General features: G+C 48.0%; 1 protein-coding gene across 1 annotated transcript in view; it reads left to right on the top strand.

Annotated features, from left to right (window-relative positions):
• The window catches only part of COL6A3 (collagen type VI alpha 3 chain), an 87,222-nt gene that overhangs the window by 46,851 nt on the left and 13,694 nt on the right, over window positions 1-26,677 (top strand). The window contains exons 12-39 of the mRNA XM_063090261.1: window positions 561-898; window positions 1,923-2,001; window positions 3,464-3,609; window positions 5,032-5,124; window positions 5,657-5,710; window positions 6,646-6,717; window positions 7,399-7,425; window positions 7,537-7,581; window positions 7,707-7,760; window positions 8,188-8,250; window positions 8,850-8,915; window positions 9,394-9,447; window positions 11,004-11,039; window positions 11,682-11,744; window positions 12,314-12,376; window positions 13,663-13,725; window positions 14,607-14,669; window positions 16,111-16,161; window positions 16,394-16,429; window positions 16,904-16,966; window positions 17,880-17,942; window positions 19,719-19,751; window positions 19,837-19,873; window positions 19,979-19,990; window positions 20,087-20,580; window positions 22,440-22,536; window positions 23,104-23,802; window positions 25,077-25,179. Of these exons, the coding sequence (XP_062946331.1) occupies window positions 561-898; window positions 1,923-2,001; window positions 3,464-3,609; window positions 5,032-5,124; window positions 5,657-5,710; window positions 6,646-6,717; window positions 7,399-7,425; window positions 7,537-7,581; window positions 7,707-7,760; window positions 8,188-8,250; window positions 8,850-8,915; window positions 9,394-9,447; window positions 11,004-11,039; window positions 11,682-11,744; window positions 12,314-12,376; window positions 13,663-13,725; window positions 14,607-14,669; window positions 16,111-16,161; window positions 16,394-16,429; window positions 16,904-16,966; window positions 17,880-17,942; window positions 19,719-19,751; window positions 19,837-19,873; window positions 19,979-19,990; window positions 20,087-20,580; window positions 22,440-22,536; window positions 23,104-23,802; window positions 25,077-25,179 (3,067 nt within the window). The remainder of the gene's footprint in view (window positions 1-560; window positions 899-1,922; window positions 2,002-3,463; window positions 3,610-5,031; window positions 5,125-5,656; window positions 5,711-6,645; window positions 6,718-7,398; window positions 7,426-7,536; window positions 7,582-7,706; window positions 7,761-8,187; window positions 8,251-8,849; window positions 8,916-9,393; window positions 9,448-11,003; window positions 11,040-11,681; window positions 11,745-12,313; window positions 12,377-13,662; window positions 13,726-14,606; window positions 14,670-16,110; window positions 16,162-16,393; window positions 16,430-16,903; window positions 16,967-17,879; window positions 17,943-19,718; window positions 19,752-19,836; window positions 19,874-19,978; window positions 19,991-20,086; window positions 20,581-22,439; window positions 22,537-23,103; window positions 23,803-25,076; window positions 25,180-26,677) is intronic.

The following is a 26,677-nucleotide window of genomic DNA, read 5'->3' as shown; positions in this document are numbered from 1 at the left end:
CATCCTTAAGCACTTGGTAGCTTCAGGCGTTTGCTTGTATCCCCGTGGGTCGTGCCTGCTGCTCATCTCACCCTGCTGTCGGATGTTCTTCCAGGACGGGTGCAAGCTGTCTTTTTTTGCCCTTGTAAGACTTATTTCCCCCTCCCCACATTCTTTAATCCCCCAAATGATTCAGATTTATTGATCTCTGTTTCTGATTATAGGTTTATTAGATCAGTTATTTGAGATCAGAGTATTTGTGTTTCCAAGTGCTTTTATTTAAAGTACAAACTTGAGATGCCTCTAAACCTCAACTAAATATCATCATGCCAGAATTAACATCACCAAAAAAGTGAACACTAATACAACAGCCTGCAGTTTGGGTTCCTAGCAGCTCCCCTCACTGTTCCCTGTGAGAGGCGGATCTAAGTGCTTCTCAAAGCTCATACACAGGAGACCTTGTTTCTCCCTTGAGGGCGACATCCTGGTGCATGTGTGGGATTGTGTCTGTCACTGGTGTGGGTAGAATTCATCCCAGCAGCCTCCATGCAGAGCTCATGTCCTGCGTTTCTCCCTTTCAGCCTGTAATCTGGATGTGATTCTGGGGTTTGATGGTTCGAGAGATCAGAATGTATTTGTGGCCCAGAAGGGCCTCGAGTCCAAGGTGGACGCCGTCTTGAACAGAATCAGCCAGATGCAGAGAATCAGCTGCAGTGGCAGCCAGATGCCCACTGTGCGGGTGTCGGTGGTGGCCAACACGCCCTCGGGGCCCGTGGAGGCCTTTGAATTTGCCGAATACCAGCCAGAGATGTTCGAGAAGTTCCAGAACATGCGCAGCCAGCACCCCTACATCCTCACGGCCGACACGCTGAAGGCCTATCAGAACAAGTTCAGACAGTCGTCGCCCGGCACTGTGAAGGTGAGCAGGGCTCCCCTTGGTTCAGGTGCCCCCCCGTGCAATGTCTGGAGATTTACTAGGAAGGAGGCATACCTGGATGTCTGGGAGTCCCTCCCCAAGTTAAATACTCTGCATGCTTGCTTGGGTTGTTAGTGCCTGTATGTGAAAGTCCTTATTAACTGATCATAATTTCAGGTAGTATCTTCCTCATTTTGCTAGTCTTAAGCTCTCAAAAAAAAAAAAAAAAATCCTGGAAATCAGTAATTAAGCTGGAATGAATTTAATTTGTGATTAATTCTTGTTTAATTAATGGGTAGTTCTTCCATTAAATAAAGTATGCTGTCTACTTATATTTTTCTCTCTCTTTATGTGTGTGTGCATACATACATATAGATTGTGTACGTGCACACACACACACACACACACACACACACACACACACACACACATACACACACTGTATCAGTCAGCTCGGGCTGCTGTAACCAAGTCCCACAGACCGAGGGGCTTAAACAACAGAAACTTATTATTTTCTCACAGTCCTGGAAGCTAGAAGTTCTCAAGGTGTCGTCTGGGTTGTTTTCTTCTAAGCCTGTCTCCTGGGCTTGCAGGTGACCGTCCTTTCCTTTTGTCTCCATACGGTTTTCTCTCTGTGTTTGTCTGTGTCCTAACCTCCTCTTCCTATGAGGACATCGGTCGTATTGAATCAGGGTCCACTCCAATGACCCCGTTTTATCTTAATCGCCTCTTTAAAAGCTCTGTCTCCACAGTCACATTCTCAGGTCCTGGGGGTTGACTTCAACATGTGAATTTGGGGGTGTATGTTCACAGTTTAGCCCAAACCACACACACATACACACACAAACACAGATGGTTTTCAGAAACATTGTCACCTACATATGACAGTGAGATAAACTCTTCTATTGTCAATTGTTCCTCGACTGTAAAACGAGGAGTTTGAAGCAGCTTATCTCTCAGTTCCCTTTCAATAGTCTGTGGAGTTTCTTTCTGACTTGGGCCGGTGTGACTCCCCTTGTATTTTCAGGTGGTCATTCATTTTACTGACGGTGTGGATGGCGATCTGGCAGAATTACACAGAGCTTCTGAGGAGCTGCGACAAGAAGGTAGATTCCAAGGGTTTCTAAACATGTGAAGAGAGCCCCGGTGAGGCAGGTGTGCAGCTCTGCTGGAGAGAAACGGCTCTGTCGATGGAGTCCTCCAGGCGAGCAGCCTCTCCTAGAGGACTCTTCCTCCCAGCATCACGGCCCCTCATTGCCCGTTTGGGGCTACGAGATGGGACTAGCAAGGATTCCTTCCACACCGCAGACAGCTTTGTTACCGTGTTCTGGCACAGGCCCACAGGTTCTCAGACTCCTTCAGGTAGACCTGCAGAAAGCACGATGCTTTTGTAAAAGGTCATAAAGTATTAATTAACTCCATCATCTAAACTAGGAATTAATTTGCTAGCAAAAAATATTGATCTATTTTTGGTTTGCTGTTATCACAGCTCAAAAACACTATAACCTTTAAATAAAAATACATGTAAACAATATAAAATAAATGATGTAAGCATTCTTAGCACATGTAAGGTGACTGGATAAGCAACGATGACTGTTAACCAGATGTAATATTTGACTGTCCATTGGCTTTGGGATTTGGTGGCACTGACTGTCAAAATGTGAATAGAAACAAAAGTTTAAGAAGCATTTATGGAAGCACAATTTATCATAAGAACGACCTATTTGTTAGCTTACTTTATGCAAGCAATGAAGATGAGACTGCTATGATCTGATTTGGAGGTGTTAGTACTTCAGTTCTTTCCATAGCATACCCACGTTACGTAGGACCAGAGTTTGAGGATTTATGCATGAATATACTTCATGGATGCCACTTTTTATATTTATAGTAGTAAGTTTAGTTATTGACATATCTGTAGTGATTACTCAGTGGAGTCAGAAGTTTCAGTATTTCAACTCTTCAGAGCAGCTAATTCATTTGATTAAAGGTCAAATTTCATAATGAAGTAAAAAAAAAAAAATAGCCAAGACATGGAACCAAACTAAATGTCCATCAGTGGATGATTGGATAAGGAAACTGTGGTATATATACACTGTGGAATACTACTATGCCATAAAAAAGAATGAAATACTTCCATTTGCAACAACATGAATGAACCTGGAGAAACTTATGTTGAGTGAAATAAGCAAAGCACAGAGGGATAAATACTGCATGTGCCCACTCATATGTAGGAGCTAAGAGAGGAAGAAGGAAGGAAAGAAAGACCACAGTAGTGCATTGGACTTGCAGAGGAGAGAACGTTCTATGGGCTACAAAGTGGAGTAGGGGAGAAGGGGGGGATGGGGAGGGAGGTTGGGGATAATTGGGTGGGGGACATGGGGTACAAATGCAATTTGTGGTAATGGATATACAGCCAGTATGAATCTGGCCCCCACATCATGGGCATGAGGGGTGACAATCAGCTTTGTATCTCATGAATATTCATAACCAAAAGAAAAAGTCAGGAAAACAAGATGTTGCAGCTCTCAAATGCCCAGGTAGCCGTATTAAATGTGTCTCTGCTCGCAGGTGTCCAGGCTTTGATCTTGGTGGGCCTGGAGCGAGTAGCCAACCTGGAGCGGCTGACGCAGCTGGAGTTCGGCCGCGGGTTCATGTACGACAAGCCCCTCAGGCTTAACCTGCTGGACTTGGATTACGAACTAGCAGAGCAGCTCGTGAGTTTTATATGTCTTTCTGCATGAAGCAGCTTAGATTCTATTTTCTGGCATCTCAGGAGAATGGAGTCCATCATGGCCTGGTGAATAGGGAAGTGGGCCTGGGTGGATCATTTAATTCACTTAATGCACTGGGGACCTGCCTTTTTGCCTTAGCACGTGTGAATCCTGGACATGGAGACAGCACACAGCTGGAGAGACAGTGGGCTGGAGAACAGTCTCTACGTGTGCTTGGTGGTGTAGCCTCAGAATTACCTCTGCTCCCCTTGGGAGCTGCCTCTTTTAATGTTTTTTCTTTCATGAGATTGCCAGGAGTGCAAAACCTTGCAACTCACCGTTCCCAAACAGGAAACAGCATCCACAGTATCCGAAGTCTCACTCGATGAAACAGCGATAACCAGGAAAGGAGAGACACTGGTGGATGGAGAAACGCTTTTACGGCTCTCTCCTCTAGTTTCCTTCAGTGCACCCAAAGGAACCCCTAAGGGGCGTCCTAATCCTCCTCAAGTCCAGCCTCTCCCATCGGGAGGTGTTGGTTTGGGAGTGGGGGTGGGGTGGGGCTCTTGGGAGATGTGGGGCTGAGAGGTGGACTCAGATTCTTTGGTGGTGGCAGCAGTGCACCATGGCTATGTGAAGAAGATAAACTGACTCCACCCTTCCTCCCTCCTGCCTTCTTTTCGGGCTGGAATTAGACTTTTTAAAATCTGGTGAAAGGGGGTCGATTTAGCGGATGAATCTGGGACATGGGAAAAAGTGAAAGTCCGAGGAAGCTCATTGCAAGAAAACACACGTGGCCACCATGAGTGGAGCTGATGCAAGTGTATTTGGGGTGTGCACTTTCCCACGTAAGAGCAGGGGTTGGGGTGAGACGGGAATGTCAAGGGTGGCTGGTGAGTGTTAGAGGTACTGGTGACCCAGAGTGGCTCAGAGGCCGGGACCACGGTGCCTGCCCCACACCATGGCTGCTCTGGAGCTCCTCCAGGCTGGTGCCATATTCTGGGACTGACCATGTTTCTGTGGAATGGAGTGTCACAGGTGTCTGTTTTGGAACCACCTTTAGTCCTGACCATCTACAGTTTGTTAGACTTTGTAGCTTAAACTATGTAAGTTATACTTAAGATTTGAAACTTGAATATCTACTTTGGAAACCTCTAGAAATAAGGCTCAGCTTGAGGCGACATTGTGGATAAGATTTATTTTACTTTGGTTGTTCTTTACTCTCCCTTTGGTGACATCCCCCCACCCCCGACTGCCAGGAGCTGGACCCTTAGCCTTGGCCAATCTTGGATTGAATGCCATCCGGAGTGACTTCATCTGGCACTGTGAAACCCACGTGCATCAGATTTTGACCTTTACAGCATATTTATGATGTTTTGCTGGACATTTCTTGAGATTTGAACTCTTTTCCTTTCATTTTGGTAGGACAACATTGCTGAGAAAGCTTGCTGTGGGGTTCCCTGCAAGTGCTCTGGACAAAGGGGAGACCGCGGGCCCATTGGCACCATCGGGCCAAAGGTACGGTGGCTTTTGCCTGTTTCTTACACCTGAGACTAGACTTCAGAAGTCCGATATCACTTTGGCTGGGTAATGTGGATGGGGGAGGAAGGACTCTGCCCACATGGTGGCACAGGGGCTGGAGGTGCAGATGGGGACTGTGCTGGCCAGGGTCTGTCCCGCTGGGGACGGTTCAGGAAGATCTGCGTGTCTGCCACGTTCTCCCTCTTTGCATGGTGAAGGAATCAGTCCTTTAGCTCACTGGTTCTTCATTTCGTAAAGTCACGTTAGAGCCACTCACGGCAGCCCCACCGTGGACCACCAGCCGGGCTCTCAGCATTCGCCTCCCAGCGAGGGGGCCGACAGGCTTTCTTGGCAGAGCAAGAGCCATAAAGTTCCCAATAGAAAGAATAACGGCACTGAGATCACGCGCAGAAGAACTGCTAAGTTCTCGGAAACACCCCGAGCCAGGCCGACGCTTAGCACTGCTCTGTCACGGAGACACTTGATGTAGAGCAAGGACTTAACAGGGGACCGATTTCCTCCATTGTAGGGTGTTTCCGGTGAAGACGGCTACCGAGGGTACCCTGGCGACGAGGGCGGACCCGTGAGTAATGTTTTCTTCCCTCCTTGCCCCTTGTGTGTTGGGATTGGACGGTGGAGTCCATAATCTGTTCTGTCGCCAGTGACTTTCTTGGGAAAAAATTAGTCTCTAACTATTTTACAACTTGACTCCGATTTCCACACTATGTCAAACAGTACGGTAGTCTGAGTATGACAAAGGTCGGTTCATGTCCATTCTGTTTCAGAGGGATGGGTTAAGTGGTTTCTGAGCTAGAGGGCCACCGAACCCGGCAGCGTCTGCTAAATTAAGATACACGAGCAGAGATGGCAGTGGGCCCGAGTTGGGGGCAGGGACACCTGACTGGTGTGTATGGGTTACCCTCGTCAGGGGAAGTCTCCCAGAGCGGGGTGCTGCTGAATCGGGTCACCCGGATCTGAGGGGTCCAGTGGAGGGACTTTGAGAGCTGAGCCTAGACAGATGCTGGTCTGAGAGGCTTTGAGACACTACAACAAGGCCCAGCCTAAGGATAGGGAACAAAGGGGCCCACAGGGAGTGGGTGAGGTCACCAGGGCTCCAGCCAGTAATGCTGGGTGCTAGGGCTGGGCCTGGCCCCACTGGAGAGTTAGGAAACAGGACCCCACAGAGGAGTGGTCAGGCGGATGGACCCTTCAGGGGGGTCCAGAGCCCACACAGACTCAGTGCCCAGAAGCCCACCCCTCCATGGCCCACCAGGCAGTGCCGTCTGTGCGGTGACCTTCCCCTCCTTCCCAGACCCCAATCCCCCCAGGGGAACTGCAGGTCGAAGGCCAGGCCTGGTGCAGGGACGCCGAGCAGCTCCCCTGGCTCCCGCAGCCTGGATCCACATTCTCACCAGTGAAATCTGCTTCCTAATTCATGCTGGTCACAGCCTTGCAAACCCAATGGAGACACATGACACAGAGCGGCAACCTGCAAAATGCCTTTGCTTCTCCCAACAGGGCGAGCGAGGCCCACCTGGTGTGAACGGCACTCAAGGTTTCCAGGGCTGCCCCGGCCAGAGAGGGATAAAGGTACGGTGTGCTAAGTGTGGGGAAGGGTCAGGTCGGCCTCCTGTGCAGGGGTCATTCAGCTTCTCCAGATGCTTCCTAGGGGAGGAAGGCCGTCCGCCCCTGCTTCTCAGTTCTCAGGGGTCAGTAGCCGATGGCCTCTTAGCAGAAGGCAGCTCTGTAGGGTGGTTCAGGAGCCTGGGCCACAGCTGGAGGGAGCCTGAGAATGGAGACATGGTTTCCTATGGAAACGTGCAGCAGCCACAAGTGTTCTCAAGGACAGAACGTGGGCCGGGGAGCAGGGAGGCTGGGGCCTGAGGCTTCGGCCCCTGGACCCTGGGAGGAGCCAGGGGAGGGGGAGCGAGAGAGGACAGCTCGCGGATTCAGGGGCTGGTGGACTTTCTTCTCTGCTGAAGGACAGCGCCATCATGCTGCAAAGTCAGAAAGTGGGCCTTTGCTTTTGGGGCCCACCCCTCCTGCGCAGGGAGCCAAGACTGCCCAAGTGTTCAGTTTCCATAAAATTAGCTTTACAACCCCCCATGTGATGGGGAGAGAGGGAGACTGAAACAGGAGTCTCTAATACTGAGTTTTCAGATACGGTGGCATTCAGATGGCTGGGGTGGGGGGGAGCCCGTGTCCCCTTCTCCCCCGAGGGACCAGCCATGCAGGAAGAGCTCATGTTTCCCCTGTCCCCTTACCTTCCAGGGCTCTCGAGGATTCCCAGGAGAAAAGGTATTTGAGCTTGTTTTTGTCTTTTAAACTGAAAACTATCCCAGCATTTTTCATTTTTTCCTTTGCCAGAAGAGCTTTCTACACTCACCTGTCTGTCTTGTTCCTTCTCAGGGTGAATTGGGGGAAATTGGACTGGATGGTCTTGATGGTGAAGATGTAAGTGCCTTTATTCTCCAAGCCCAAACTCCTTGGAGATTTGGTTCTGGAGATTCCAGCTACTAACCGTTCAGTCTACAGCAGAATTGTGTGTGCCAGGAGTGACCTTTTATCATCTTTGGCAGGGAGACAAAGGATTGCCTGGATCGTCTGGAGAGAAGGGGAATCCTGGAAGAAGGGTAGGTCTATTCCCAGTGTGGCTGTTATGGAAGAGTTGAGTGGATTTTGCTCATGCACATTAAGCCCACTTCCTCCAGGCAGCCTTCCCTGACCTCCCCTGTGGGTGACATCTCCTATATTGTCCCCTGTCAGTTCTGACACATCACATTATATTTTCTTATTTGGAGAAGATGTCCCATAGAGCAGTGACTGAGTTTGTTTTGTTATGAACAAATCCCCAGTGCCTGGCACAGCGAAGTCCCCAATAATATTTGTGAATTAACTGAACTAATCAGAAATATTCACAAGTGATTTTACCTTCCTGGCAAATGAGTAAGTGGTAAACGCTGTTTTATTTAAGGTTCATAAACTTAAGAATGTGATTTTCAGGGCCAAACAAAATCGGAAACATCGAATTTGTAGCTTTCTCTTGTGTTTTTTGTTTAGGGTGATAAAGGACCTAAAGGAGACAAAGGAGAAAGAGGAGATGTTGGAATTCGAGGTGACCCGGTAGGAACATTTCCTTACTGGTGGTTTAGATGTGAGCCTGGGGTTGAGGGTGTGGGAGAAGTGCGGTGAAAGGAAGAATTTTACTTTTGAAATCACTTTAAAACGTGTTAATAAAATATGTGCTTGGTCCTCTTACAACTTTGGGGTGACTGGAAACGTGCTTGTTCTCTAGCTGTGAGGATAAGCGTTTGCACGTCCTGTCATACGCAGCCCTGAGAGGTTTCCCTGCAGTGTGATCTGAGCTCAGTTTCAATTTGCTCTCTGGAAAAGAGAAGAGTCTGCAGCTTTTCTTGTTTCATGGCTCTGTAGAAACCTTTAAGCAAACGACCATCACTGGCCACTCTGTTTCCCAGGTCACCCCACCTCTGTGGCCAGGCACAGGCAAGAGTGAGCCTAGGGCTGCTCCTGGGGGGGCACCATTGCTCCTGTTTGGGGCTAAGAGTGGTTTGCTGGCCCCAGGGTGAGGTTCTGTCGAGTGGGAAAGACATCATTTGGGTAGGATGAGGACGGAGGGACTGTCCTTCGTGACATCACTGGTATTTTTCTGACCTTTCAACCCAGAGGCAGCAGCTCATTTCCTTGACCTGTGTTGTTTTCAGGGTGAGTCAGGACAGGACGGCCAGCAGAGTGGACCCAAAGGAGAAGCCGGTGACATTGGCCCCATGGTACAGCGCTCCACGTCCCAGGCTCTCCCGGTGCTGAGGGTCAAAGGAACAGCTGTCATGTTAAAAAGAAATGACTCTCACAGTGGCTCATCAGCAGCGGCAGAGGCCACAGACGTGCCTTAAATGCTGCAGAGTAGTGTGAGATCGGGAGCTGGGAGTCCCCGGGAAGCCAACTGTGTGTGCACGTGAAAGAAGTCTCCATGGGGAACGAAAGCACCCCTTACCGAGCAGGGCTTCTCCTCTGCAGATTTTGTGCCCCTTAGACATTTAACGGAAGTGCGTGTTTAGCCGCAGTCTCGTAGAGGTGGGAAGGCACTGAAGTCTAATGCATTCCGTGAACTGTCTGACAGCTTCATCCTCCTGCAGCTGGGCCCTTCCTCTGTGAATTGACCCCTTTCCCACAGTGTCTTGCACCGTATTCTAGAGTTCGATGTTCTCTGCGGATGAGAATCTCATGCTAACTTTTTCCCCACACCAGGGTCTCTCAGGGAGCGATGGATTACCTGGAAGTCCTGGAGAAACTGGAAAGAACGTGAGTGCCCTTGGGCTTTGGGGAGGGGCATTGTGTGGTTCTGAGCAAGTGACACATGAGCAAGTGACACGTGATCTGCCAAATAGTACCTGGTGCTGTTACTCAGCCACTCTATATCTAGGGAATTTAAAGGGATCTCTGAAATCACTGTTACCCAAATCTTGCTGCTCGTAGAAGTTTTTATTTCTTATAATTTACTCTATGCTCCAACTTTTCTCCCTCCCCTGACCCTGTTTCCCTTCCCTCCAAAAACACACCAAACAGATGCTTTTTAAAGTAATATCTTTGCTGCTTTCAAATATTTGGTCAAGTTTTATCCCACCATAAATGTTTTAAACCCACATGTTGTTTTTGTCATTTTTCTTTTCTTTTTTTCTTTTTTGTGATACTGTAACTGAAACAATGAAACTAGATTCAGTTTTTTTCTAGTGTATTACATCTTAAGATTGATTTTTTGGAGACGTTTCAGAAATGTCTGTTGCAAGGTAGCTCATTGCACGCCTCATCTTTTAGTCCTGTTGAAGAAATGCTAAAGCCAAAGTGATCCAATCTTTATGAAGCCGTTTGAAAGTTTCCAGGTCCCAGGGGCACAGAACGAGAACCTCGTAGCTGGGAAGAGAAGGTCCCTGCACAGAGTGGCAGTTGTCTGGAAGTTCAGGGTGCTGGTAGTGCCTAGGACAGGTCTCTGCTCAGGAGCAAACACAGCACAAAAGGTCTTCCAGTAATGCAGCTGGCACTACAGTGGATAATGGCAAATGGGCACCCCAGGAGATCACTGGGCTGGTCCACTGTGAGTGGAGAATGCGGTTTTGGGGTTAATGCAGCAGATAGGCCAAGTCCTGCAGCAGAGCTGGCACATGCCAGTCTCTGGAGCACCAACCCCTAACCACCCAGGACATTCGTGTAGTCCCACCCCAGTCCTTTTCACTGCAGAGGAAGCAATCACGAGGTGGGAATTAATGGATTACTTGTGACGTGAGCCCACGTTTGGACTAAGGGTCACCTCTGGAGCATCCAGGAAGACGTGGCCAAGTCATGAGTCCAACCTAAGTGCAGGAGACGTTTAGGTTCACATGTGTGCATTTTGGATACTTTACTTGACTGTGTGTTGTATTTGGCCAGAATAATTTGGAGGATTTGGGACTCCCTTCCATTATAATTCATGTATTTCATTACTTCTCACTCCAGTTAGGAAAATGGAAGAAAAACAGACAGGTTGACATCCCCACTTCACATTCCTTATTTGAAATTGGCTGGGACTGTACAGCCAGAAAAAGTCATTATTTTGCTTGGCAGGTCTTAAAGTAATTCTCAAAACTTCCATCCGGGTGATTAACAGGTGTGGCAAGGAAGCAAAACTCCACTGAGATGAGGTGGGAGGGTGTCTTTGTAGACAAGTTTCCTGGGGCTGACCAGGCTTCATTTCTGGTTTCTGGTGCAAAGTGTGTGAAGAGGCGCCCTGAGCACCAGGAGGATGCTTGGGTTGAGTCTCAGGAGCCCGGGCTCCGTGCCCAGCATCCGGTCGCCCCTGACAGTCTGTGTGGCTTCTTCCACAGGGCGGCTATGGCCGAAGGGGACCACCAGGAGCTAAGGTAAGCCTCTAGGGTTGGCATCTCTTTCCTGTAATCACAAGGTCACTTACAGAGTGTCCCAGGCAATTTCTGTCAAAGGGTTTGGAGGTAATCTAGCCCAGGAATGAAAAACTGCTCTCTGCTTAGGCTGCTCTCTGCAAGGCTTTTGCAGCTCAAATAGCAGCTCCCACCTTGCCCACCATCTCCTTAAACCTGGCCTCTTTTATGGGGTCTTGTGACCATGACTCCCAGCAGAGTGCAGGGGTGACATGAAGGGGGATGTCTGAGGAGGTGGGTCCTGGGTGTCCCTCTCCCACTCCGTGCCTGCCTATGTGGCCATCAACAAGCCACAGCTTTTTGGAGTCTTGATCCTCTTGCTATGCAAGACAGGTTTAGGTCTAAAATATCCTTATCTCTTAAAGGAAAGGATGAGGCTAGAGTGAGAAGACTGGGAAAGCGCAAAGAGGAGCTAGTTCCTTGCGGTCGTGCAGTCGATGTCTCGCCCCAGGGCTGCCATTCTTATCACCTGTGGCATGGTCCCTGGGAGGGCTGTGTTTTCGCTGATTGTTTCCCTAGTCCCTTGTCTAGAAATGACTGTAGAACAAAGAGCTGACCCTGATATAAACCATCCTGACTCCTCCCCCATCTTCTCTTGTTTCAAAGGGCAACAAGGGTGGTCCAGGCCCTCAGGGCTTCGAGGGAGAGCAGGGGACCCGAGGCGCACAGGTCAGTACCCCCTGCATGACTGCTCGCCTCGTGATGTTTTCACAGATGCCCCGGTGTTGTTTTAAGAAAATTGAGGTGACATTTACATAACACAGAATTAACCATTTTAAAGTGAACAGTTCATTGGGTTTAGTAGTTTGCAGTATTGTGCCATCACCTCTGTTTAGTTTCAAAACATTTTCATCATCCCCAAAGGAAACCCTGTACCTGTTAAGCTGTCATTTCATCACCCTCCACCCCAGCCTCTGGCAACCTCTGATCTTCTTTCTGTCTTTATGGATTTGTCTATTCTGGACATTTCTTATAAATGGAATCATTTAATAGGTGGCTTTTGTGTTTGACTTCTTTCACTTAGCCTGATGTTTTCGAGGTTCATCTATGTTGTAGCATGTGTCAAAATTTCGTTCCTTTTAATAGCTGAATGATATTCCGTTGTATAGATACGACAACACATTTTATGGTTGATGGGCATTTGAGTTTTCTCCACCTCTCTGGCTATTGTGGATGGAGTCATTCTCCTTATGAAGAGTTACCTCAGTAGCACTTACAATGGCCTTTCACCTCTTTAGGGTCCACCTGGTCCCACTGGTCCTCCAGGCCTGATAGGAGAACAAGGCATTCCTGGGTCCCGGGTAAGTCCATTTGCATCTGAGCTCCTCTCTTTAGCTAAACAGCCCATTGCCTGTGCAGGCCAAGAGTTTGGTGGGTGACGGTTTTGTAGACAGACCCTGGATCCGACCTCAGTCCTCGCGGTGACTGGCTACTTCACCCCAAGGAAGTAAAGGACCCATTTTCTTGCTGCTGCTGGGGCTTCTAAGTCCCAGTGCTGCTCCTTCCCAGTGTAGGCCCCCTGGGTGGAAAGCGAGGGCAGGGTGCACCTCATCTTAGAAGTCTTAGGATGGAATTGGGTAAAATCTAAATCTATCAAAATTCTTAGATTATGCAAAGTGGTTCCTATTTGGCCCCTAGAGATAGGCCCTTGTGGTTAGGTATTTTGTATAAGGAGTTCCTCATCCTCACGTTCAACACAGAAAATGTTCCTTAAATTTGCTGTGACTGCACACATCAACTTGTATCGCAATATTAGTGAGGACGAGCAGAAACAGGTTGCTATCACTGAGCTGGGATCAGTTGCGATGGAAATACATCTTCTGGTTTCCCTTGTGCCTAACATGGTATTGAGGGGCTGTCCTATCATTTGTCACAGATAATAATAGTGACTAATGAACTGGTAACATACCTGTCTGTTGCTACCTAAATGCACACAAAATTTCACATTATCAGCAGGTAGGAGCTTGCTTAGAACGTCCCTCCATAAAGACCTACTTTTAAAGATTTTGTGCTTTTTTTCAAAAACGCTTGTTTAACTTCTAATTAATTAAGAAGTTAAGAAGGCACAGGTGCAAAGATGGTCAAATAGTTAACCCATAGCCCCAGAAACACTTATTAAATTGCCTTTTCCCACCATCTGTTTTAGGGCATTTCTGGGCAGTGTAGGCTGCACCACATTTTAAGAGTTAATTTCATTCATTTGTTTATTCACTCAACAGGATTTTGTGTACTTGTATACATCAGGTGCTCATTATGGGGGTGGGGAACGGGAAGGAAAACAAAGTCAAGTAAAATCTGGGGGCCTGTCATGTAGCTAGGAACCTAGGACATGTCCATGCATAACTGCAACATGTGTTTGTTTGTAAAAACTGGCACTGAGGCGTGACACTGATATTTTAAATTTGCACAAGCCATTTCTGTGCATGTCTATATTTTGTGCACGGCACTGAGTGTGTGGGATTTGCAGGCAGGACAGGTTGCGTGTCCTCAGTGGGCTCTGACCTCCTGCAGGGGGGGCCAGGACCCAGAGACACTTTTGCTTGGACGATGGAATACTTTTCTGACACACCCTCTCCTTGTGCTCCAGGGAAGTGGAGGTACGGCTGGTGCTCCTGGAGAACGCGGCAGAGCGGGTCCCCTAGGAAGAAAGGTTTGTCCTGAAAAAGGTAGAGCTCCCCTGAGGACAGGGACCCAGCCAGGTACACATGTCCCCTCCTCCTCGTTTGTCACTCTGTCCACCAGCTTGGTTTGCACATCCCTTCCCCTTTCCACTGCCCGTTCCCACCCCAGCCTCCACTGTTGATAGCCGGATCTCCATCCCAGCCACTGTCCCCACTCAGTGGGCTGGCTTTCTCCTAGCCTGAACCTGCCTTCAGCTGGCAAGTTGCCTGATCCTTTCTCACGTTGGCATGTGCCAACAGCGTGGCATCCCTGAGCCGTCAGAACAGCCGGGCAGTGCTTTGCACAGTTTTTGCATTAGTGTAACACACAGTTTTTAAATACGGGCTGTGCATACACAGCAGCTCTGCTCGCCTTGTTTAGAGCATCTGGGAGACCCAGATCCAGATTATTCCTGACAACAGCAAGTTTGTTACACGCAGGCTGAGAACCTGCTTTCCATCAACCTTGGAAAAAAACACAATTTATCATCAGCCGTCTGAAAAGACAGCATTTCCTCAGTAAAAGAAATGTGCTCGTGCGAATCCCCAACAGTCCCTCTGCCTGGCTGGTGGTGTTGGGGTCACGGCTGAGTTCCAGGCCCACCGCCTTTCACACCTCCTTCTCCCACGGTCTCTCTCTCTCTCTTCCTATCAGCCTGTCCCCCACAGCACAAAGATGGAAAGAACAAACACAGCCTTCCCAGATTCCTTTGCAGGAGTCCACACGCAAATGCATGAATGTCGCGACTACAGCGTCATTTCATTGAAACCTACAAGGGGAAGTAGCTTGCAGCGGCTCCTGGGTCAGGATCTGGAGCAAAGCAGGGCTGGAACCACGTGTGCGTCACCTCAGCCTTGTTTCTCTGTCTAGGGTGAGCCTGGAGAGGCAGGAACAAAGGGAGGAATTGGGAGCCGCGGCCCTCGTGGGGAGACGGTAAGGTCGCAGTGCGCCTGGGCCTGGTTGCCGTGAACTCTTAAACAGGAAGCCGGGAGATGGGTTCCAAGCAGAGACAGCTTGATTATTGCTTCTTTTGTTATTGGAGACACAATTGGAGACAGTGAAATCTGCTGCTTATAAACAGCAAACAAGTCTCAAAATTAGTTTTCTTTCATTGGTGGGGGGTGAGGGGACATTTTTCTCCTGAGTGAATGTGGTGGTTTGCTGAAGCTTGGGCTGCCTTCACTCTAGGTCCTGCAAATGCTTTGTGGGCATGTCTAGATGGAGCTTTTCTGCAAAGACGTAGGTGTCCTTGGGTTAGAATGAAATTGGATCTGATAAGATCTCAATCCAGGTGGAAACAATTTCTTTTGACTGAGACATCCCAGGAATAGAAATTATTACCTCTATAACTCATTTTTGGAAATGTTATTTAAAAATATTCCAAATACTCATTCACTATAATTTTGTGATATACATTTCTATGTAGGAAAAAAAAAATCTACAGTCCATTGGGAATTTTTCTAAATTGAGTTACCACACCCCAAAATGATATAAATGAACCAGGTTGGTCTGACTGTTATAATTTCCAAGCTTTGAAATATTTTTCTTATGTTTCTTTTCCCCAGGTAACCGAAGTTAAAAAAATCTATGTCTATTACTTTTAGTTTCAGAAGCAGAGGGGGAAAAATTAGACATTAAATTCTATTCAAACCATTGAAGGAAATCTCTTCCTGATTGTTTCCATAAATTGGGGATGGCAGCTTTCTAGTTGTTGATGTCTGTTTGAAACTATAGATTAACTAAGTTGTGATTTCCCTACATGTTTTAGAAATATTAATGTATATTTCACATAAATTCTTCTGATCCTTTTGAAATAATTAACGGTGTCCAGTTCTGAATGCCCCACATGAGAGAGCCATAGAGACAGATCTGAGCGTACAGAGAGGAAGGTGTGTGGAAAGGGGGGGTGGTCTGGGGGTGATGGCTTTGAAAAAAGGGAAGGGACCCAGGAAAGGGAGTAAGTTTTGGGCACAGAAGACTCAGGAGGGCCTGAGAGACTGGGTTCAGTGTTGCTATTTTGCAGTGGAATCAAAGACACATAGATGCATAGAATCAAGGTGGCCTTTAAGATTCCTTTCAACTCTAAGATCCCCCGGTTTGATGAGTCTTTGGTCCTACCTCTGCACAGCTACCAGTGCTTCTTTATATTTGCAGTCTACCAGCTCTGTCTTGCTAAAGGAGTCCTTTGAGGCCACCATGTACAGATGGTCTTCTTCACACCTGGAGGGTGGGGACGATGGAGGGGGTAGTGTTCCTGCTTCTGACCTTGGTCGGGAAGCACTTCAGAGACTCAGGACCCTCTGCTTGGGGAAGCAGCAAGGCAGACATGGTGGCTGTGGTGGTCTTTGCAGTGACATTCTCTTTCCACTCTCAGGGAGATGATGGGCGAGATGGAGTTGGCAGTGATGGACGCAGAGGCAAAAAAGTAGGTATCTTCTGAGGGTTCTGAGAAGAGTCCCTGTGGCCAGGAGGCTCCAGGGACAGCTTTTGACCTGTTATATTTTTAAAGAATTATTTATTACAATTTTATTGTGTTTTAGTGATTTTTTTTCTTTTGATGACTCTACAGACTTTTTTATTTTGTCTTTCATGATCAATTTATTTTAGATGAATTTAAATTAGAACCAAACATTGAGTCACTCATTTATCTTTTACAGGGAGAAAGAGGATTCCCTGGATACCCAGGACCAAAGGTAAATATTCCCCTGGTGGTGAAACATCACCATTGTTTTCAGATGAGTCTGGCATGTCCATGGACTGAAAATCAGCATATCTTGGTTTTAGTCTTGTGTCAGTCACTTACTAATTGGGCTGTGTGGGAAAGACCTCACCCTCTCTATGACACTCCCTCATCTGTCAATACAGATGACAATATGCATTTGTCATAGTGCTTGTGGGTTTAAATGAGGTAACACTGCAATAAAAGTTCTTTGTAAGCTGTAAGATGCCATAACTTATATGACATTATCATTATTGATTAAATGAACAAAGGCTGTCTGCAAATGCCACTATATGCTAGTAACCTACTGGAAAAGTAAATCAGAGTTAACCATTTAGCTGTCCTGGAAAGTGTGGCCCACATGTCCCATTGGGGTCCTGTGTCAGGGACCATCAGCTAGACCTTCCCTTCCAGGGTGTAACATGCGGCTTCTTGGCTCTCTTCTCAGGGTACCTCTGGCGAGCCTGGGCCGGGCGGGTCACCGGGACCCAAAGGCATCCGAGGCCGAAGGGTGAGTTTGCCTGCGCCTGGCTGCAGGTGGGGATGAGAACGTGTGTGGCAGCGTGATGAGCTGCTGAGCCCTTGAAAATTATCCTCCTTCACTTGCAGCCTGGCCAGTGATAGTACAGGGGGAAAGAGTGGGATCCCAAGCCTCGATCCAGGGCCTTCAGACCCCCGCTGTGCGGTGGTCCGCGGCTGTCTTCCCTCATGGGAGGCCCTGAGAGCCCTTTCTCTCACACACCGCATGGGTCACTACCCATGATCACCCCAGTGTCAGAATGGGTGACATGGGAAGTCACATTTGGCCACATGCACCCGGGTGGTGAGGCAACGGGGTTTGATGGAGTGCATGAACTTTGGCTCCTTACCCTTCTCCTTTGGCAGCTTTGGTTCCAGATTGCTTTCTTCAGTGACAGTCACTCCCCCTCCTAACCGTGCATGGGTCTTGAATTAGCAAATTGTGGTCCGGATGTGGGTAAACACTGCTAACAGTTACTTTAAATCTGAAATATAGTTAAAAATTCATCATAATTGTCCTGTTCATTTGAGCAGTGAAAACAGTCGAGCTAGATCATTTGCTACTCAAGGCAGGGTTTTCAAACATGGGACTGATGATGTGCACCGGACCGTGATCTAATTCCTTTGGGCATCCATAGTCTGATTGACAGTTCTCGGGCAAGCATCTGTCTTACTTTGACCTGCCAGAGAACATAGCTGGGCGCGGGGGGGGACTCAAATCAGCTTGTTTGGTCGCTTGTCCCTACAGTTGGATTTTGGAGACAATCAAGCTACCTTGAATGAGAGATTTCTCGTGGTGATGGGGACGTTGGATTAGGTCACTTTCACCATTCCTTCCAGCTGTGGGAGCCGAGAGTTCTCCTTTTTCTGCCACCATTAAGCAATGCTTCTTCTGCCCTCTGCAGGGAAATTCAGGACCTCCGGGGGCAGTTGGACAGAAGGGAGACCCTGGCTACCCGGGACCGTCTGTAAGTACCTGTCCAGGTCTGCCGAAGCCCCCCGGGGTTAATACTTTGCACATGGCTCCCCGGAACCCCCCCCACCTCCCTTCCTCACAGAGAAGGTGAAGGTGTGCTGAATTTTTGTTGTTTGTTTTTTAACACTTCTCTTCTGATATCACAATGGAGAAAAGAGCTTTTGAGTTTTAGAGTAACAAGAAACTTTTAAAAAATTTTATGTGATACTCTATAGTCTAGGGTGTATCAAAATATACCTTTATACTTTCCTGGTATGGGTTTGTTTGAAGTTAGTGTAGAGGAGGAAAAAGAGAGATTGCAAATTTAAATACCTCTTGCTCATGGCTTGGAGAAGTAATGTGCTTATGTCCGACCTAGGTGTGGGCTATACAGTTCCTAAGGCAGCCACTGACTCGTGGTTTAAAACCTGCTAGTTGTGGGCCGACCCCGTGGCGCACTCGGGAGAGTGAGGTGCTGGTAGCGCAGCGACGCTCCCGCTGCGGGTTCGGATCCTACATAGGAGTGGCCGGTGCACTCACTGGCTGAGTGCCGGTCACAAAAAAGACAAAAAAAAAACAAAACAAACAAACAAAAAAAACCTGCTAGTTGTGGGCCGACCCCGTGGCGCACTCGGGAGAGTGAGGTGCTGGGAGCGCAGCGACGCTCCTGCTGCGGGTTCGGATCCTACATAGGAGTGGCCGGTGCACTCACTGGCTGAGTGCCGGTCACGAAAAAGACAAAAAAAAACCCAAAAAACCCCAAAACCTGCTAGTTGTGGGCCGACCCCGTGGCGCACTCGGGAGAGTGAGGTGCTGGGAGCACAGCGATGCTCCTGCTGCGGGTTCGGATCCTACATAGGAGTGGCCGGTGCACTCACTGGCTGAGTGCCGGTCACGAAAAAGACAAAAAAAAAAACAAAACAAAAAAACCCAAAACCTGCTAGTTGTGCTACCACCAGGAACCAGGAGGGTGTCCTCCTGCAGGCCTGCCGTTATCTCTTTATTGCTAAGATATTTGTTTCCTTATTTGGATTTCTTTCGATATTGCCTCCCTGTTTTAAATCGATGATTCAATGATGAATGGAAGAGCTAACTCAGGAGTTGGAAAATCACTCCTAGAAGGAAAGGTTAACAAATTAGTTGGTTGAACTAGGGAGAAAAAGGTCGGGTCAGGTGGGTCTCATTGCTGCCATAGCCAGTGAAGCGCTGAATGGGGAAGCATTAGGCCAGTCACTGAAGAAGAGCAAGCAGGCAGAGACAGCCTTACGGAAAGATGCCCACTGGCCCAGGAGGTGACCGCTCGGCCATCAGGGTGGCAAGGTATTGGAATGAGATGCTGAGGGCAGCCATGAGTCTATCCCTCGAGCTCCTGGGGGGCAGAATCCAGCCGAGATGCTTTAGACAAGGAACGCATAAGGACAGCCCAGTGATTCCTCACCGTGCCTCCTGCGGGCGTGGGATGTGTTAAGCGCGCACATGAAAGGAAGCTGTTCTCTAGGGACAAGTGCTGTGCATAGACTCAGGCTCAAATGTGGGATTCACGTTGATTGGTGATGAGCTTCCTGGTTTTCAGGGTGTAGAGCTTTTCTAAAAGCCAAATGACCTCACTGTCTTTTGCTTTTCAGGTAATAAAATCAAGTTTATAGGGAGAGGTTGTAAATGACCAAGGTTATCCACGGGCCACCTGTGCTGCTTCTGTCATGTTTTTGTGGGCCAAAGACTGTCCTTTTAGATTCCACACCTGGTACCTTTGCTGTGTTTCTCAGCCTTTCCTTCCTTGGTTTTACAGGGTCACAAAGGCAACAGAGGCGACTCCATAGACGTAAGTTGCATGTGTCCAGAGCGAATCATGCCTTGTGAGCCTTTATCTGCTGCTCTCCTCATGTGCTCTTTCTTTCCTCCTAAAGCAATGTGGCCTCGTCCAAAGCATCAAAGATAAATGTCGTAAGTACCCTGTTTTCTTTTGTCTGCGACGCATTTATAGTTTTACATTTGAAGTTCTCATGCAGTGAGCACATCTTCACCTGTTCTTTCCTTTATCTCTTCTAGCTTGCTGCTACGGTAAGTTGACTTCAGTGATTTGACTGTCTTCTGAGGAAAGAAAGACCCCTTTTGCAGTAAGTAAAGTTTGCTTTGAAAACCCCCCACTTTCCGCAGGGCCCCTGGAATGCCCCGTCTTCCCGACAGAACTAGCCTTTGCTTTAGACACCTCCGAGGGGGTCACCCCAGACATGTTTAGCCGGATGAGAGATGTGCTCTTGAGCATTGTGGGTGACTTGACCGTTGCCGAGAGCAACTGCCCACGGGGGGCCCGAGTGGCTGTGGTCACCTATAACAACGAGGTGACCACGGAGATCCGCTTTGCTGACTCCAAGAAGAAGTCCGCCCTCTTGGAGAAGATTAAGAACCTTCAGCTGTCTCTGACGTCCAAGCAGCAGAGTCTGGAAACCGCCATGTCATTCGTGGCCAGAAACACATTTAAGCGAGTGAGGAATGGATTCCTGATGAGGAAAGTGGCCATTTTCTTCAGCACTAAGCCCACAAGGGCATCCCCACAGCTCAGAGAGGCCGTGCTCAAGCTCTCAGATGCAGGGATCACGCCTTTGTTCCTTACGAGCCAGGAGGACCGGCAGCTCATCAACGCCTTGCAGGTCTGTGCCCTTGTGCTTGGCTGGCTTCTGCCTCTCTTTGTGGGCTCTAGAAGGTCCTCAGACACATCTGTTCTTTCCTTGGTGGATTCATATCCCATAGCTTCTCAAGGTCCTCGCGGAGCCAATCTAACTAAGAACCGCTCTTGTGAGATTTCCAGGACAGCCTTGTGGCTCCGGTGCTGGATCAACATGCGGATGCCTCTAACTTAACTCCCTCCGGGTTTCTCCTTGCATGTTGCTAGCTCTCGCCAGCTGGAGAGGGTCTGTGTCCTCTGCATTGCCCTGACCAAGGTGTCAGTGCTGATGGACACGCTCTATCTGCTAGTGGGGGTGGTATGCCTCGTTTGCTTCGTTCATGAGGAGCTGGAAGTTTGGGTCAGCTCTGGCTTCTCCCAAGATGGCCCCACATGCTCACTCTGAGCTGTGGCTGACCGTGTCTGGGCAGCCACTTCCCAGAACAGGTCGGTGAGGTTTGTATCATGAGTCTCACCTTATGGATGAGAAGATCCTGAAGCTCATGGAGGGTTCAATTGGGGACGAGACTCTGGTCCATCGGACTTCGATGCCCATGTGCTGCTAACACCCCATCCCACTCTGTTCCAACTAACCCTGGAGGGATAATCTCCCAGGCTGGCCCTGGAGGCCCATAGTCTCTTAGTGAGGTCCCCAAAGCATCAGTGATCCTAGCACCCCTAATTTGTACCACTGTGCAAACTTTTCTGCATTCAGTCTCCGAGGTTCAGCCCAGAGAGAAACCAAGGGCCCCTTGTCAGTCAGTTGAATAACTTGTTTAATTACTATAATTAACATGCATCCAGTGCTAATTCTGGTGGTACTGTTCAAGACATGTGGATGATAGGTGTGAAGGGAGAATGTCTCAGACCAGGAGTCAGGAGGCCTTGGCTCGAGTTCCCGTCCACCTGCCCATTTAAAGTAACATACACATGTCATTAACCTCTCGGAATCTTAGATTTCTCACCTGTAAGATGAGGCTGGAGTGACGTGATCTCTGATGTCTTTCCTTCCAAACTGGACAGTCTATGGACTTACCGTTGCCCATGTCAGCAAGAGACAGCTGGGTCATTCCTGCCATCCCTTGGTGTTTATTCTGCCAGACTGCAGGCCAGTGTGAGCATGGAGCACTGGGCATGGGAATGAGGCCTTAAACTCGGGCCCCAGCCGTGTGCTCTGTGAGGGGCCCATGTATGTGCATCTTCCCTGTGTGGGCTGAGTGACCCAGAACCGCCTGTGTTTTTTTACAGCATGGCTTCAGCAAGCTCCAACCATTATTCACTCATTCATTCATTCAGATTAGTTATTAGTTAATGAGTAATTACTGGTTGCATGCCAGGCACTTTGATGGGCAGGACTTTTTGCATCTAATAGAAATGGTTTTGTCACTTGTGTTGTCATCAGCTAGATCCGAGAGGGTGGGGAGGGGATGGTGCTGATGTTTGCTGGCTGCCGTTACTGCTGAAACACTGAAAATAATGGTAATATTTAAGTGCCCCTCTGCTTGTCAGAGGATACGCCAGGCACTTTATATACATTATCTAATTTAATCTTCCAAATAACCCATTAAAGAAGGATTTTATAGCTGGGTCTGGGGTTCAGACCCTGGAGAGGTTAAATATTGTTGCTTCAGGTCCTGCAGACAGTGTAGGAGTTTACTCATTTGAATAACACCTATGTTTTCCTGTTCTACTCAGAGCCTTCCCTACCCCCCCCCTACAATGAGAAGATGCTGAGCTCTTGGGAAGTTTGTTTTATTGATGTGACTTTGATTTATTCCTCAGCTACATTTCAAATAGTTCCTTATCATGTGGATCCTACCTAGCATTTCCTTGTGTTTAAACCAGATCAACAACACGGCGGTTGGACATGCTCTCGTCCTGCCCGCGGGGGGAGACCTCACCAACTTCCTGAAGAACGTCCTTACTTGTCACGTTTGCTTGGGTAAGGGGTTCCTCTAACGGGAATGTCTGTCCAGCTGCAACTGCAAAACATAATATCCGTAGAGGGACGTCTGAAGAATTCCCTGTATAAAGAGCTTGAGTTCAATGGAGAATCATAAAGCTTTATATTTACCAGTGTAAATACTACTTAAGTAGTTTCATATTTCAAGTGGACCCCCCAAAACAGAGCCTCTCAGAAAGGGGAATTCTCAGTTTCATAGATGACAAAGGAGGTGGGTCTGCTTAAATTTCGACCTGAGCGTCTAGAATGAAATGTTTGGCTCTAGTGTCTTTCTAGAACGTATTTCTTCAAAGAATAGCAAAGAACTAAGGTAGCTTTTCCTTTTTTTTAATGCCAGTACCATGGTATGCTACAAAGATTTTAGTTTACTGATTTGTTTCATCTAAGTATTAGGTGATGAAACTGAACTCTGACCACAATCAAGGCAGCAAGATATAAATAGTTTCTATGTTATGTGGCAAATTTAACCCAGATTCCCAGTGGGTTGATGGATGGTGTCCTGCTCTGGGAGTCACAGAATAAATGTGCTACCATGCTTCTTTCTAGACATCTGCAACATTGACCCATCCTGTGGATTTGGCAGCTGGAGGCCTGCCTTCAGGGATAGGAGAGCGGCTGGCAGCGATGTGGACATCGACATGGCTTTCATCTTAGACAGCGCTGAGACCACCACTCTGTTCCAGTTCAATGAGATGAAGAAGTTCATAGGGTACCTGGTCAGACAACTGGACATGAGTCCAGACCCCAAGGCCTCCCAGCACTTTGCCAGAGTGGCCGTGGTACAGCAGGCACCCTACGCGTCCGTGGGCAATGCCAGCGTGCCGCCTGTGAAGGTGGAGTTCTCCCTGACTGACTATGGCTCCAAGGGGAAGCTGGTGGACTTCCTCAGTAGCGGAATGACACAGCTGCAGGGAACCAGGGCCCTGGGCAGTGCCATTGACTACACCATAGAGAACATCTTTGAAAGTGCACCAAACCCCCGGGACCTGAAAGTTGTGGTTCTGATGCTGACGGGCGAGGTGCAGAAGCAGCAGCTGGAGGAGGCCCAGAAAGCCGTCTTGCAGGCCAAGTGCAAAGGCTACTTCTTCGTGGTTCTGGGCATCGGCAGGAAGGTGAACATCAAGGAGGTGTATGGCTTTGCCAGCGAGCCCAATGACGTCTTCTTCAAGCTGGTGGACAAGTCGACCGAGCTCAACGAGGAGCCTTTGATGCGCTTCGGGAGGCTGTTACCATCTTTCGTGGGCAGTAAGTTCTGTGTTGCACAGCGTGTGCCCTGGCCATGGCTCTGTGGTAGCCCTCACCCTTGGGCCACAAGGGATCAAGGAGCAGTCGTGGGAAGGACAACCGATGTACTGATTCACCCAACAAATACACATTGACACCTCCCGTGTGCCAGAGTCCGCAGGGAACATACAGACGACCATCCTTGTCTTCACTTACCCATTTATTCCACCAGATTGACAGGGTACCTCCTAGCCATAAAGCATTGTTGGGGTCCCTGAGGTTACATGTATTACACGTGACATAATATGCTGGCATGTCATAAGAAAAGTGTATCCTATTGAGGGAATCGGGGGAAGCTTCTAGAAGGAGTTGCATTGACCTGGGCTTGGATCCCTCTGCGTCTTTGCCATTGGGACCCCTTCCCTGGAATGCTGTCCACCCTGCCTTAGCAGCAAATCCACATTCATCTTCCAAACTCATCTCCAGCTGCCCCTGCTCACCGTGGCAGCTCCCACTCCCAAGGCCCATGCATGGTTAATCTGGACACTGTCCCTATGGCGTCTGTTACACAGCCTGTTGGCCATCTGTTTCTGGGTCTGGGGTTCCCAGTAGACTGTGTGCTCCTGGGGGAGGTGTTTAGTTCACCATCACATTCCCCAGAGCCTGGCACAGTACACAGCTCGGAGCCAGCACGGCAAAGTGTCAAACCAACAAGGGAGACTTCTAAAGTGTAAATAAACATGTATGTGCTGAGAGTTTATTATCCAAGAGAAGGCTGAGGTCTGTGAAAACAGTATTGACCTTCAGAAGGCCTGTCCCCACAAAGATTCAGGGAAAAAACGTGAAGCAAAGGTCAGCCAGCACGTTCACCCAGGGGCTGTCATTCCTGTCCTTAGAAGTTTAAAAACAAAAGTTTTGTTAAAGAAAGCATTGAGAAAGTATTAAAGGTAATTGGATTATAATTTGATGTTCAAGAGCTTGGAATTTGTTAAACTCTCACCTTGATTTTTCTTCTATTCTTCTCCTCTCCCTCACGTTGTGTAAATATTTTCTTTAACCTGATCACCCACATACTGCCAAATAGAGCATATTGGCTTAAGATGTTTCATGGATCAAGTACCATCACAGTTAAGGCTTAAAACCATTAGATTTTAGTGTGTCTGGAAGAATCCATTTAACAAATATTTAAGGGCTAAATAAATATTGTGTGATCCATTTAACTCATTTGCAGGTTAATTTTAATTTCTGTGTGATTCATGTGCAATTCAAATACTTTTTTCTCTGTTTTTCTCTAGGTGAAAATGCTTTTTACTTGTCTCCAGATATCAGGAAACAGTGTGATTGGTTCCAAGGGGACCAACCAGCAAAGAATCCTGTGAAGTTTGGTCACAAACAAGTGTAAGTGATGATAATTATTGTCTCTCTAACCAAACGCTAACTTTATGGATGAGGACATTGAAATCCAGAAAATGTGACTTCTCAAAGGTCACATGAGCCCTTCTTCTAAAAACATCTGTTGTATCAGTTAGATTTTGCAGCGTAACAAACTACCCAAAACTTAGTGACTTAACGCAATGACCAATTATGTAATTTGCAATTCTGTAGGTTAGCAATTTCTGGCTGGGCTGCCTGTCAGCTGGTCTAGGATGGTCTCAGCTGGGATGGCTCCTCTCTGCTCTGTGTGGTCTCTCACTCTGCAGTAGGCTAGCCTGGATTTGTTCACAAGGTGGCCGGGCAGGATTCCACGAGCAAAAGCAGAAGTGCACAAAGCCTCAAGACTGAAGTTAGAACCAGCACACTGTTACTTCTGCCACATGCTACTGGCCAAAGCATGTCCAAAGGCCTGCCTAGATTTAAGGGTAGAGAGCTAGACTTAATGGAAGGCCCTGCCACATCACACTGTAAATGGCACAGGCAGCGAGAAGGTAGATAATTGAGGCCGTGTGTCCAAACAATCCACCATATCTGCTATGGAATGATTTTGTAAAGAAGGATGGAATACATCCAAAAAATGGGCCCCAGGTCTTTGTAAAATTACTAGTGTTGTAGTAACGTGATGGCGGTAGCATAGGAGGCAACATGCTGTTCTACGGGGAGGACTCATGAGAGGGCTTGGGATGGGTAGGACGTGTGCCCTTGGTGGTGCTGCTGCCTGGCACATGCTCAGGGGCTCCTGCCCCACTCCATCTCTGATGTCAGCTCCAGAGAGGATGACAGTAAGGCCATGTGACAGAGGGCAAGGTGGGGGGATGTGGCTGCAGGATCTGAACTTGTACAATGTCTCAGCAATTTGTACCCCTCAAGTGAATGCCACAGTGTGCACTTTGGGGAGAAGTGGGGGTTCTGACCTTTGTACCCCAATGAGATGTGGATTTAAATGATCCTTGAAAAATGAATATCTGGTTTACTGCTGGCAGACCTCTGGGGTGGGGCAGGAAAGCTGACCTCTTCCTACTGCAGTCCCTTCTCTCTATCACCCTTGAAGTCCTTCAGCCTTGTCTTCAGAGGGAGTGGTTTCAAATCTCAGCATAGTAGGTTGAAAAGCACTGCTAAGGCAGTGAGGACCCTGATCTGGGTGTTGTGATTCTACTCTTGCTTGATCTAGATTTATAGGTTCTATTTTCCTAGGCTTTAATGATCCTTATTATTTCTCTGCAACATTCCCTAAAGTTGGGTCCAGCGTCTTATCTTTAGGAAAACAGAATTAGCAAAGTAACCTAGTGTTTGAAGTTTTGTGATGTCAACGTGGGAATATACCGTATGTGACATGCTATGGCTATGAATATAGTGTGCTATGGCTGTAAAGTAATGAATTTTCATCTAAGATCAGGAAAGGAACCATGTGTGGGTCTTTGCCATCGTGTCTGTTTGATTACACTGTTGTTCTCTCTAGGGA

This window comes from Cynocephalus volans, chromosome 1, assembly GCF_027409185.1.
Source record: "Cynocephalus volans isolate mCynVol1 chromosome 1, mCynVol1.pri, whole genome shotgun sequence".
Lineage (NCBI taxonomy): Eukaryota > Metazoa > Chordata > Mammalia > Dermoptera > Cynocephalidae > Cynocephalus > Cynocephalus volans.
This window is presented reverse-complemented; position numbering and strand designations above follow the sequence as displayed.